Source organism: Galeopterus variegatus, unplaced genomic scaffold (assembly GCF_000696425.1).
Source record: "Galeopterus variegatus unplaced genomic scaffold, G_variegatus-3.0.2 Scaffold129, whole genome shotgun sequence".
NCBI lineage: Eukaryota > Metazoa > Chordata > Mammalia > Dermoptera > Cynocephalidae > Galeopterus > Galeopterus variegatus.
In genome coordinates, this window is record NW_007726240.1 from 932649 (window position 1) to 947139 (window position 14491).

At 43.4% G+C, this 14491-nt stretch overlaps 1 protein-coding gene across 1 annotated transcript in view; it reads right to left on the reverse strand.

The window, feature by feature from the left end:
* SNX5 (sorting nexin 5) overlaps positions 1-14361 on the reverse strand; it is a 29753-nt gene extending 15392 nt beyond the window's left edge. The window contains exons 1-3 of the mRNA XM_008588537.1: positions 14228-14361; positions 1289-1393; positions 198-308 (exon numbers count right to left, since the gene is read on the reverse strand). Of these exons, the coding sequence (XP_008586759.1) occupies positions 198-308; positions 1289-1393; positions 14228-14278 (267 nt within the window). The 5' untranslated portion in view covers positions 14279-14361. The remainder of the gene's footprint in view (positions 1-197; positions 309-1288; positions 1394-14227) is intronic.
* Positions 14362-14491: the final 130 nt, after the last annotated feature.

Genomic DNA, 14491 nt, shown 5'->3' on the forward strand with positions numbered 1-14491 from the left:
AAAGTGGGTATAAAAAAAAAAAAGTGGGTAAAAGGAGCTCTCACTTGGGAGAGAGCATGGTGCTGGTAACACAATGGTCAAGGGTTCAAATCTCCATACTGGCCAGCCACCCCCCAAAAAAAAGAAAGAAAGAAAGAAAAAAGAAAAATATATAAATAAAGAAAGAATAAAGTGGGTAAAAGTTAAAAGGTACTCACAATAAGCCCAGCATAGTCTGTTGTTTCAATAAGAGTGTCGTGTAGCCACACAAAGTCTTCATGTTGCCTTGTAACAGAAAACTCTGGACTCTGAAACGTAGGCAATGTGGTCTGAAAAGAAAGGAGAGACAACTTAACTAGAAACCGCCCTCTTAGATAAAGTGGTTTGGATTTCCTGGGCTGCACTTCGGGAAAATTCTGCATAATATAACATCACAGTAAGATACAAAGAAGAACAAAGCAGCAATATATGATCTCCCCCCCACCCACCCATATGAGAAATCATAGCAAAGATTCAGCATGATTTCTAAGGAATTCTATTCACAAAACTCTACCTTTCTGAAACCTGTAATGTAATGAACATCCAAAGAGGCAGGAATCTACTAGTAAGCACAAAAGTTCCAGGAAGTTAAATGACAACCCTAATTCCATTTTTAAAAGCCTGAACTTACTTACCCCAGTTACGACAAAAAAGAAAAGTACACTAATGTTTTTTTTGAAAAAATCGTAGCTAAAGTTTACTACTGCTCTGGAAATTGTCCTTGCCTCTCTTTTTATTGCAATGAATGCTTATTTCACCTACTCTGATCAAGTCAACTCAAGCAGAGAATTACCAGTATTCACATTTCCTTCCAAATAACAGATATGTTCACCAAGCCACAAAGGCATTAAGAGAAAACTGAGTGGGAGAAGACCTTCCCAACTTAGTAAATATGGAAATAGCAAGCTACATACAGACACTTTCCTTCACTACAAATTAAAAACAAAGGTGGGAGATTTGTGCTGTGTAGACAGGTGGCTCTGACTGTGTCATTCTGCCTGGTACACTACCTCACAGAACAGAGTAGAAGCCACACTCAAGATCTACAACGCTCAGAGCCCTAGGGCTCCACCATAGCAGGAGAACACTGAAGCAAAAGCACTTATCTGATGCCTTCTACCAGATAAAAGAGGGAGGTGCTCACTGAGAAGCAGTGCTACACTGCAAACAGCAAACATTTTAGTTCAGGGAATCTCTTCTCATGCCCACTGTGAATGATAAGGCTGCAATCTAGCACTCTTTGTATTACTACAATCGTTCTGTCACTTACCTTGGTGTGCACTGTAAATTTGACCTTATCTCTCTCACTGAGTGCATCAGGTATGTCAATCTGAAGTGAGGGATCAACATTCAGGTCCACAGATACAGATCTCAGCTGAAATACATTTTTGGAGTATTAGTCTCATTCATTTTTAATAGGAGGGAGTCATTAAAAAGCAGACTATCTATAGATCATTCAGAAGTCAGTTTTCAGATATCACCAAGTGTTTTTTAAACTGAGGGGAAACCTCTTAAAATGCATGGGTGTGTGTCCAAAGAATTCTTGTAATCTCAACAAAGCAAATGCATGGTTCTAACGTCATGTGCATTACATATTTTATGTCTATGTGAGAAATACATTTAACAAACACTTGACTGTACACTAAGAAGGCTTGAACTAGATAGAATGAAATCTTAACCTTCTTACATAAATAAAGCACGAAGAACAAAAATCATTAACCAGACCATACAAGTATCTGAAAGAAGTTGAGACTAAGAAAACTTGGAGAGATGACACAAAGAACAATCATGGGATTCTGGGAGGAAAGACAGAATAGACGTTCAGCGACTGTTTCAAACAGGTGAGAAATCTAAACAGGAGGGGTGAATTACAAAAACTAACCAAGGCTTCACTTAATTAGCAGAACACCACTGTAGTTACACATGAGCAAGAAGTGTGAGTACCGCCCTAAAAACAAAAGTAACTGATTTTGTGAGATGGAAATTCAGAGGAAAAAAGCCAACTCCATTTTTGCCAGTTAAAAAAAAATAAAATAGGGCCGGCCCGGTGGCGCACTGGATAGTGCGCCGCTTGGGAAGCGCGGTGGCGCTCCCGTCCGAAGGTTCAGATCCCACATAGAGACCGGTTCCCGCTCACTGGTTGAGCGAGGCGCGGGAGCAACACCGAGGCTTGCGATCCCGTTGCCGGTCCCCGGTCCGGTACGGGGGCAACACTGAGGGTTGCGATCCGTTGCCGGACACGGAAAAAAGACAAAAAAAAAAATAATAAATAAAAAAAAATAAATAAAATAAAATAAAATAGGGCCGGCCCGGTGGCGCACTGGATAGTGCACCGCTTCGGAAGCGCGGCGGCGCTCCCGCCCGAGGGTTCGGATCCCACATACAGACCGGTTCCTGCTCACTGGCTGAGCGAGGCGCAGGAGCAGCACCGAGGCTTGCGATCCCGTTGCCGGTCCCCGGTCCGGTACGGGGGCAACACTGAGGGTTGCGATCCGTTGCCAGACACGGAAAAAAGACAAAAGACAAAAAAAATAAAAAATAAAAATAAAAAAATAAAACAAAAAAAACCCAACTTTTTAAAGAATAGGGAGGACTATAGCAGCACTTATAAGAACTGGGCTTTTAGGAAAAAGTGGATAAGATGGTTTTCCTATAAATTCAAAACAAGGTAAATTCCTTAATTCTTAAAGACAAGTTGGTAGTCAATCTGAAGGCCTGACACACAAGGCATGAGCATCTCACAGGGTAAGCATCTCATTTCCCCATTCTTCTTACTCTAACTAGTGTTAAAGTTGTCACAAAACTCCAGATGACTTAACACAGGGAGAATACCCAGTGAAGACTGGAATTAAGAGGATGAGGTTTGGGGCCGGCCCGGTGGCGCACTGGTTAGTGCGCCGCTTGGGAAGCGCGGCGGCGCTCCCGCCCGAGGGTTCGGATCGCCGAGGGTTGCGGTCCCGTTGCCGGTCCCCGGTCCGGTGCGGGGGCAACACTGAGGGTTGCGATCCGTTGCCGGACACGGAAAAAGACAAAAGACAAAAAAAAAAAGAGGATGAGGTTTTCCCCTCTAAATTTCACTTTGGAATCTTCAAAATAAAAAGTTCAAGACCAAGAACTGATGAATTTAACCTCAAACTAGAAAAACTAAAAAGACTAAATACATTCATTAAAAACACATGGGTTGGGCCAGCCTGGTGGTGGCGGTGCTCCCGCCAAGGGTTCAGATCCCATATAGAGACCGGTCCGCTCACTGGTTGAGCGTGGTGCGGGCGCGACACCGAGGGTTGCGATCCCATTACCGGTCACGAAAAAAAAAAGACAAAAAGGAAAAAAAACACATGGGTTACCCCTTTCTCTCTTTCGTATCTTAGAAGTTGTACTTTCCTTTTTCTTTAGCACTGTGACTAAGAAAAGATTTTAAATTGTGAAAACCAAGAAATAAGCTTCAAGTCTGTCACCAGAATATGATTTTAACATCAGCTACTCGGGCCGGCCCGGTGGCGCACTGGAGAGTGCACCGCTTGGGAGCGCGGCAGCACTCCCGCTGAGGGTTCGGATCTCATGTGGAGACCGGTTCCCGCTCACTGGCTGAGCGTGGTGCGGGCCCAACACCGAGGGTTGCGATCCCGTTACTGGTCAGTAAAAAAAAAAAAAAAAGACAAAAAGGAAAAAAAAAAAAACATCAGCTACTAATAAGATCATAATATACCTAATAACCGTCCTGACATCTCAACCTAAGTACTTTTTCTTCCAAATGAATTCTTGATGACTCCTATGAAATATTTGCTTGTTTGGCTTAATTTTCACAAGTCCATTTATGAGATCTCTGCAAACAAAGATAAGCTTCAAGGTCAAAGATACTTCATTTTATCCAAACTGTGACTCCAGCACTAGGCATATTTCTGATAAAAGCTTCCTTCCTTCTGATAAGTTACCACTGGACAAATATAGCCTTCAAAAAATACCTCAAGATATAAACTGAAATGTGACTAAAAGGAATACTGGCCACCCCACCTATATTAGGTTTCTACCTGTCAGGGTCAGGCATGTCCAAGTACAGGAAAAAAGCAGGCCAGGTGCTAAGAAACAACAAGAGTCGGGACAGCTCACAGGACCAGTCTAAGGTGCACTTCCCAGAACCCAGCAATGACTGTTTCCTGAGATTCCATTTCCCAAAGAAGTCACAAACAATGGTTTCTAGCACCTCTCAATTTAATATGCTGACAATTCCATTTTAGTTCATGACAAGCTGAACAAATTCAGTAAGTCTGCAAACTCCGCATGGACTACCTTTGGAATAAGGATTGGAAGAATCAAGAGAGATATCAAGTAAAAGGGGTTCATTTAAGTACCACAGTTAAAGCTACAATGGACTTTATCAGTCACTTTTTGTTCCACTGAATAATTATCTTCTGGTTTTGTCTCTTTTCCATCCCAAACATGTAGAGTAAAAGCCCAGATATATCTGTCTTCCTTTCTGGTCAATATAGAAATATTTTGTTTTCATATGAGTGTGAAGACAAAAAGGAATAAAGAAAAGTTTTAAAAAACTGTAGGTATAGCTGGATATGAAGCACACAAGGGTTCCCCAGCAGCCAGTTTTCCCTGGACATATCACCCTAGGAAGCAATTCAAAGAAAAATCCAACCACTTGACATGACACTCTTAACCACCAAATAAGCAGACTAACACAGAACAATCTATATTGGAGCCTTAAAAGAACTGTCTGAAAGAGAATAATGGCAAAATTCCAAGCCTCCAGGCTACTACCAACTCAATAGTCCTCAGTCACAAGTTAAATGAACTTCCTCATACTGTATGTAGCATAGAACCCTCCAGATGATGAAGGCGACACAATTAAGGAATAAAGTTATGAAATGCTTAGAGCTTCTAAGTCAGCAATTGTGTCTTCACTCCAGAAGCACCAAGTGTAATTAAAAGTTCAGCATTCCTTCTTAAGCTTAGTCAACAAAACCAACATCCACCCCCCACCATAGTTCCATGCCATAGTACTTGCTAAATAAATCACCAGACTCAAGGAATGGGTGGCACTCTTCCCCTTTTACCCACCTCTATCCCGTCATCTTGAGGCACCCGCAGTACTGCTTAGCCTGCTGGCCAGCAGAGTCTGACCTGGGTCACAGATGTTAAAATGCCTAGAATGGCTGTTTAAATCAGGGGAGAGGGCCGGCCCGGTGGCGCACTGGAGAGTGGCGGCGCTTCCGCCGAGGGTTCGGATCCCATGTGGAGACCAGTCCCCGCTCACTGGCTGAGCGCAGTGCAGGCGCAACACCGAGGGTTGCAATCCCATTGCCAGTCCCCAGTACGCGCGACACCGAGGGTTGCGATCCCGTTACCGGTCAGTAAAAAAGACAAAAAGGAAAAAAAAAATCAGGGGAGAAAGGCAGACTTGAGAACCAAGTCCAACCTTGGGGTATGCGAGAACTTTGGCATGTAAAGTTTTACCAGTTTCCCAGATCCCTTAAGTCACTTGTGAGAATCTAAAACATACCTACTTTCAAACAATGGAATTTAAGTTTTAAAAAAACTGACTTCTGTAGACTTACCTAGAATCCACTGCATCACATACCCAATGTTTTGGATGGAGTTTCAGCTCCCAATGTACTTCCTTACCAGATCAATCCTTACAATAAGGATTGCAATTGCCCTCACAGTAAGAAGAAACAAGGGGTAGAAAAAACAAATTATTCACCTAAAAAGCATTATTAACTATTTTAAGAAATCTGATTGCTTCTGGTAAGAGAGCCAAGGCACTTCTCTGAAAGGAGAAAAACAGTTATGGGTCCCTATATGCATTTCCCCACCTGCTCATTGGTTTCCCATCTGGGGCACCTCAGGCACTAGCTGCAGGACAACTCTGTTAAGACATCTGAGCTGCTGATACCAAATCTTCACACTCAACTTTTGGTCCAAATCTCACTTATGACTCACTAGCACAAGACTTAACACCATCACCAAAGCTCTCTCTTCAAAAGGTTTAGTGGTTCACAGATGACAAAGGGTACCTATGTTGTGTTAAAGGATAACATAAAAGGCAAGTTTCTGAAATTCAGAGCCCACATGGGAACAGAGAAAATACATAGAGAAGTATAATAAGCCTTAAATTATTATGGTGACTGCAAGACTCTGCTTTAAACTACTGCCATACAGCCAAAATGACAAGACAAAAAAATAGGCAAGGGACAGTTGGAATGAACTCCACAGTTAACTCGAATCTGCTAGAATGGGGGTAAGTTGAATACCTATTTAAATCTAACCAGTTTTACGTACAAGCCAGCCACCAATACATAAATACATCTAACTAGTTGTATACAATATACAATGCCAGTCCCTGTATTTCCATATTTATTTCAATATCACAAAGAAACTACTACAGATAGGAAAAAGCGGTATTTGTATATATTAAGTGACTTTCTAGTGTCCATTCCCAAAGCAGAAGAAACATACTTAGCCAGCACAGGCTATATCAGTGTCTTCCCTTCACAATGTCACTCTTTCCCCTCTAAGGGTTTGGCTTTGTTATCCTTCACTCCACTGCCAGGTAGAGGGCCAGTATAACAAATTATCAATGAATGGTCAATTTCCAGCACAGAGCCAAGAGAGGCACAGACCCTGCCTCCTGGGTCAGACTTTCACAGGAAGCAAAAGCAGGGCATATTTCAGCTGGAAAAGAATTTATACCCTCCTAGACCAACATTCATTTGTGAGGAAATAAAATCCAAAAATGTTCTGCTGCAAAGACTCTAGATTTGTATTTGTTTCTGCAAAGATTAAAGACCTACATGATACATACTTATGAAACAACATATTACTTCGGTGCTGTTTCAACTCACAGTAAAGTGCTCCGAAAGAAATTCTAATCCCATACCCCTCCCCTAACCCCCCCCTTTTCAGTTCAAGTATTGGTACTAAATGGCTGAAATGCTTGAATGTGCTGGTACTCTGAATTGCTACTGTTTTCTTCCATTCTGAAGATAACCAAAAACCTATTTATCTGTACTCTATCCCAGATTTTCGTTGTGGCACTGGTGCTTGAAAAACAATCGAATCAACTTTAAGTGATATATTAACTCCGCTTTTACAGGTATTTACTCTCATCCCCCCTCCCAAGTGGTTCTCCCCCCCCCCCTATAATTCAGGCCTGCAATATTATCTTAGTCCTCAAGGACAACAGAACTAAGGACTTCTAGAAGATCTCAGTCTTCTAACATAGGTAAAAGCTATGCAAGTTGCTCAGGCATACGCTGAAGAAAAAGTTAGATAAAGGGCTGCAACAAGTGATCAGATTTCCACAGCTCATCTTGGTGAGATGGGACCCAGAGAGACCCATCCCTGCTAACACCAACCATTCTTACCAGTAGTCCACCAAAACACATGCAGACCACAGTAGAACACTGCAGACCACAGGGCATTTGGAGGCTACGTAGCTCCAAGTTCCTAGAACAGGAACCGAAGCTTGGAAGAAGGTCAGTGCAGCACACTCAGCGAATGGATAAACTGAATCATCATTTCACAAGGCTGCAAAGCCCATGCATTAGTTGAATCTCAACATGGAACCAGAAACAGACTAAGCTGAATTATTGCCTTAAGTACCTAATTCATGTCAAGAAGTCCACCTAATTACTTGGTACCTAGATTACTTTACGTGACCTGTAAGGATCTCCTAGCACAGAAATCCTACTGGGAATCAACACACTACTGCTACAGAGAAAGCAGTTCCAACAAAAGGAAAACAGAAAAACTAATTTGTTCATCCAGAGCTAGAGCCCCTCACCTACTACCAAATGCCAATAAGGCTCCCTCCCAAAAGTCCCCTAGTTTGTCAAGTTGACAAGCCCTCTGCCACAAAGCTGACACATACCATTATTATGTAGATGAGCGCATTTAAGAACAGTAACTGTTTGCCCTTTATGTTTCACTTTATGGTCAACCCAAAATAAAATGGAAATAGCTTTAAAAATAAAGTTATCTTCTGGGCTGGCCTGTGGCTCACTTGGGAGAGTGTGGTGCTGATAACACCAAGGCCATGGGTTCAGATCCCGTATAGGGATGGCCAGTTAGCTCAATGGGTGAGTGAGCGCGGTGCTGACAACACCAAGTCAAGGGTTAAGATCCCCTTACTGGTCTCTTTTAAAATATAAATAAATAAATAAATAATAAAATTATCTTCATCACCAATAAAGATGATTCAGCAGCATGAGTAGAGCTGTATGTTGCTGGTCACCTCAGTTTGAGACACAAATGGCAGCACGGAGAGAAGGCTTCCTGCTTTGTGGTTGGATTTCTCTTGCTTTGAATCTGAGGTTCCGTGAATTCCCCAAATTCACAAGTAAATATTCTAATACTCATTTTATCACTCACCAGCTACCTGGTATCCATAAGCACACATCAACTTTGTAGTTTTCTTCTTGAAAGATCAAGTGAAAGCCCTGACGTTGGAGCCATCTATCTGCCTTCATACTTTTCCCTATTTACCCTGACTACAATACTTAGGAGTGTACCCTTCAGAAACAGCAAACTCTTCTGGCAGAAAATGCACTCCACTGATTAACATTAGCAGCTATTGTGAGAAAATTACACTTTTCTCTCTGGACCACATAAAAGCACCTGAAAGTTATCCAACTTGTAAAAAGGGAAGAGTCAAGCCAAAGACCCAATTTCTAGACTGAAGTTCAGTCCCATTCGCCTGCCCCTCAAACTGCAACACTTCTCCCTGCGTATTTTTTTTTTTTTTTTTAAAAGATGACCGGTAAGGGCCGGCCCGGTGGTGCACTGCTACAGTGCGCCGCGCAGCGGCGCTCCTGCCAAGGGTTCGGATCCCACATACAGACCGGCCGCTCACTGGCTGAGCGAGGTGTGGGAGCAACACCGAGGGTTGCGATCCCGTAGCCGGTCCCGGTCCGGTAAGGGCGCGACACTGAGGGTTGCGATCCGTTACCGGTCACGAAAAAAGACAAAAAGGGAAAAAAAAAATAATAATAATAATAAAAAAAGATGACCGGTAAGGGGATCTTAACCCTTGACTTGGTGTTGTCAGCACCACGCTCAGCCAGTGAGCTAACCGGCCATCCCTATATGGGATCCGAACCCGTGGCCTTGGTGTTACCAGCACCGCACTCTACCGAGTGAGCCACAGGCCGGGCCCCGTCCCTGCGTATTTATGGCTTGCCTTTGGGCCATTAAACAGCTTGACATATTCCATGTCCCTCTTTTAGGAGAGGTATCTCTTCTTAAGAGTAACTCAATCGCCTATCAGAAACAGGTGTTGGAGGTTAAGAAGTCACTTTTTGGAAAGTTAGATCATGAAGAGAAACTTCTCAATTTATAGTTAAAAAAAATCAAAAAAACAAGTTTGTCACATTCATATGAGATAAGATGTACTGTAGCCATCTTCCATTTCAAAAAAGACGGAACTTACAAAGCTCCAAAATAAGTCTCTTGAAATTGGGATCATTAAAATTTAGGTTATTTCCCTATATCTAACTTCATAACACACTTCTTTGACCACTGGCTATTTGAGACATTCAGGATTCTAACCTACAGAACTGTTCCCACCTAATTTGCTCTAGCAACAAGGCTGTGATAACAAAGACAGCAAAATGTTTAAACAGCAGGATTTTAAATCAAGTCCCACCGCTGCAGCACTCATTTCTCAGTGAACTTCAATTCTAGCCCACCATGCTTTGCTAGGTTTCCAATGTCCAAAGCTGGCACGGCACTTCACTTGCAAACATAGCAAACACAAAGCTGCCCCTCTGTAACCCTCAACTGCCCAGAACCTGCTGAAGAAAATCATTCTTTTACCACCTTTGATAAAGTTCTTCAATATTGGTGGAGAAGCTAACAAAAATAGTCAACAATGCTTAAGTTTTAAGTGGCACATTATTTCCTAGGCAAGAATTTATTAATCATAGAAGATCTGAAAAAACTTCTAACAAACTGTCAAAGACTAGCCACTGTAACACAACTTAATCCCGCCCATCACACCATTTTAGGAAGAAAAATTAGTTTAAACCAATAACTTTCTCCCAGGGGCGGTTTTGTTCCCCTCCCCCAGGACATTTGACAACAATGGTTATTTCTGACTGTTATGACAGGATGGGAGGAGGCTGCTGTCACCCAGCAGAGTCCAGGAATGTTGCTAAGAATCCTACACTTCACAGGACAATCCCCAACAACAAAAAAATTATCAGGCCCCAAATGTTAACAGTGCGCAGGCTGAGAAATCCTGCTTTAAACTAAACCTCTGCATTCGATGTTCATTACTAGGTTTCACCAAATGAAAATTTATATCTCAGAAATAACTCAAATCTAGAAATTCTCTAATAACTTCTTGGCCATTTCTTCCTACAACCAAAAAATGTGAGTAGATCATGACCTGCTAAAGTAGTATTCAAAAACAGGTACCTTAAGACACCATGTACAAGTTACTGATCCAGAACTAAGGCGTGGGCAGTTCTGGTAAGTCATACTCCCTGAATTAAAAAAAAAAAAAAAAAGTCCTGAGTGTAGCAGAAAACTTCAGTCCACAAAATTTGGTAAATTTGGACTTGCTGCAATATTGGTCAAAGTTTAGGATTGTTCCTATACTAACAAACTGCAGAAGACTCCTCCAACCTAGATGGAGAGAAAAGTGCCCCTAGAGGCAGCTTCCATACCAGTTAGAAAAAAAAATTTTTTTTTAGCTGCAAACCAGAGCAGCTACATTTAAGTCTATAGACTGGGTCTCAGAAAGACAGACTCCATCCACCAAAGCCAATGTAACCAACTAAAGTTAAGTTAAAGGCCAAGTTGTTAGAATCAAGGAAGAAGAACCCCTAGTTAAAAATAGCACTACTTGGGCCGGCCTGTGGCTCACTTGGTAGAGTGCGGTGCTGATAACACCAAGGCCACGGGTTCGGATCCTATATAGGGATGGCCGGTTTGCTCACTGGCTGAGCTTGGTGCTGACAACACCAAGCCAAGGGTTGAGATCCCCTTACCGGTCATCTTTTAAAAAATGAAATAAGAGATTTCATAGTGAATACTAAATGGCAGATACAAAGTCTTTAATAAAGTGCTTAGTACATAGTAGGCACTCAGTAGATTTTAGATATTATAATTATTAGAAGAAGAATTCTGGACAAGATGGTGGAATAGACGGTCCCCAGCATCACTCTCTCACAAAAATCAACCAATTTACAACTATAAAAATGTAACAACAGCCACTCTGGGGCTACTGGAGCTCACGGGAAGAGGAGGAGAGACCTATGGAGTTCATGAGGGGGAGAAACCATGATGAAAGAAAGAAAAACTTCTCAGAGTGTTTTGTATGGCTTCCGCTTTAAGGCTGGAACTGCTGAGAGTATGGAGCGGGAGCCAGCGGGCTTCAGTCCATTCACGATCATAAAGCAATCTAAAGCTTTTCAGAATCCAAGACAAGTCCCGGGAGGCAGTAAAGACTCCAATATCCACAAACAATGCCATTACAGATTAATCTGCCATAGGTTTACTAGACTAATGGGAACGTGACTCAACTCCAGAAAGACCCCCAAGAAACACAAATTGTGATTGGGCACCTAAATATGGTGCCCAGCTACTTTTGGCAAACAGATGGCCTGGAGAACCTAGAAAGTTCAAGGTGACTGGAGGCAAAGGTAGCTTATTAACCATGCAACTCTTCCCCTGAACTCTGCTTTCTCAGGAAGGAGACAAATCCCAATACCTTTGGCTAAAGGATGTTACAAAATGGAAGTGTCAGCCACCAGACACAGCTTAATACTCCCTTTTGATTTTGCTGAAGTAGCCAAAAATAGTATTGTATTAGCATTCAAAACCTTCAAGAATCAATTAAGTTCCCTACTTTATTAATGGGTCTTAACCCCACTGCTCATGAAAACTCCAAACCATAGCCAAAAATCAGAACATTTAAACACTTTAAGTAAAAATATAAAATATTTCATCTGACTAGCAAAAGTGTATTATGGAAGAAGAGTTTGCCCAAAATTTGACCTCTAGTTACTATTTCACACTTGCTCCAAACTCCCTTTTGGTTAACCATGAAACCACCTAGAACCATCTAGACCTGATCCACCACAGCACACTACTAGTATTGGCAAAGATCAGGAAGCAGGATGAAGCCATGTGTTAGGGCAATATTTCACTTAGTTTTGTTACCTCCTTATTTCTGTAATCTAAAAAATTCAGAAGGAAAATAATGCCATATAATTCTCCTCACTACTGATAGGGACATAGTTCCTGCAGCCACTAAAACCAGGAGGCAGGAAACAGCTTAAATAACCCACCCCCAATTATGCAGACCAGGGTGGTGGAACAAGTTATTTTAAAAAGCAATTGCAGGGCCGGCCCGTGGCTCACTCGGGAGAGTGTGGTGCTGATAACACCAAGGCCCCGGGTTCGGATCCCATATAGGGATGGCCGGTTCGCTCACTGGCTGGGCGTGGTGCTGACAACACCAAGTCAAGGGTTAAGATCCCCTTACCGGTCATCTTTTTTAAAAAAATAAAAATAAAAATAAAAAAATAAAAAGCAATTGCAATATACTGTACTAACAAATAAGGAAGTAGGTTGAAGCAATCAGGTCCTCTTAAATAGCTAACTCTGGACCAAGAAAGCTGGAGGGTACCAGTATACAAGAAAAAGACAAATTGCTATCAAAATTCCTATCCAGTACCTAAACCTTAGGGGAAAAACTACCTTTAGAATGTTCTAGAAAAGAATCGTGGTCTCAAGTACCACTTTGTTTTAGTAAAAAAGAACTTTCAACTTTCAAAGAAATAAAACACCCCAACCAAGACTCTTCATGCACAAAGTTCTATTTCAATAATACAACAATGATACCCTTGTCTGAACAATCCAGCCGCTTTGAAACGTTGGTATTATCTTACTAGATGAAAGCTTCTCTGCTCAAAGGTGCCTTGTCTAAAGAGCTGTTTGTTTTTAAGATGGCTCCAAGTTACTTAAAACTTGAAAGAGCCTTGTATTTTTAGATTTACACTAATCTGCCGGAAAAACTTTTATATTGATGATTCTGCATATAAGGTTGTGGCTCACAACCTGTAAGTATCGCAAAAGGAGCAAGACTAAACTATAAAGGACCAATGAAAAGAATGAAGGTTTGTCTCTGAATCTTTAATTTTACTTTATAGCAACTTCAGTTTATCGCACTAATAATCTTTTAGGCCTCACGCTACATGCCGCCTGGAGATATTTTACATACATACACAACATTTAAAAATAAAAACCAATGGGCCGAGCCAGTGGCGCACTCGGGAGCTCGGGAGAGTGCGGCGCTGGGAGTGCAGCAGTGCTCCCGCCGCGGGTTCGGATCCTATATAGGGATGACCGGTGCGCTCACAGCCGTCACTGGCTGAGCGCGGTGCGGCCGGTCTCAAAAAGGACAAAAAAAAAAAAAAAGTACAAAAAATAAAAACCAATGGGCCGAGCCAGTGGCGCACTCGGGAGCTCGGGGGAGTGCGGCGCTGGGAGTGCAGCAGTGCCCCCGCCGCGGGTTCGGATCCTATATAGGGATGACCGGTGCGCTCACAGCCGTCACTGGCTGAGCGCGGTGCGGCCGGTCTCAAAAAGGACAAAAAAAAAAAAAAAAAAAGTACAAAAAATAAAAACCAAGCCCAGCAAGTATTTGAATACCTACTAAAAATTGCACAACTCCCACAACGACGCATTCAGCATTTATAAAGCTGTAAGGAACATACTTCAGAAACTTGATTTGGTGGAATGTCCCTAGAGGTTTGGGCCGAAAGACCGTTTTCTCAGAAGGGGGAGGGGCGCTTTGGAGGCGACCACGCTAACGTCCGTAGCTGCACCCTCACTCCCAGTCACCACGAAGCCAGGAGGATTTTAAGAATTTTTAATACAAGGACACATTCTGGGGTCTCCGGTGATTAGCCCCAGAAACTGGCCGAGCGTCCACTCAGTACGTGACACCAGGGGAAGCCCACTGAGTAACGTCCCGCGTCTCTGGTTCTCTCCTCGGTAGGAGAGTCGGAGGGTCCACAGGGGCCGCCTTCAGAGGCGAAGCAGCGCGGGCGCTCGGGTCTCCTGTGTGCTTCCCGCGTTGCGGAGGACCACGAGCAGTCAGGACCCCGGGGGAGGGTGGGCAAGAACTGCGGAGGTCCGGGAGGTCGGCGGGGCCCGTCCCTGAGCTTGAGGCAGGGGGGGACCTCACCTTGCTGCGGTCCTCCTCCTGCTGCTGCAGTAACTCGGGAACCGCGGCCATGGCGACGCGGGCCTCGAGCAGAGGCCGCCTGGCTGTGCGAGGAAAGAAGAGGATGGGCCGCCGCCGGGGCACCTCTCAGGGGCGGCCGCGGCCCCGCCTCTGTTGGCCTCCCTACCCGACGGCGGCGGCGGGAGGCCTCGAGACTCCGCCACCACCCCAGCAGCCCCGGGAGCAGGCGAGCGGCGCGCCACGTGCTCCCCCAGAGCGGCCTCC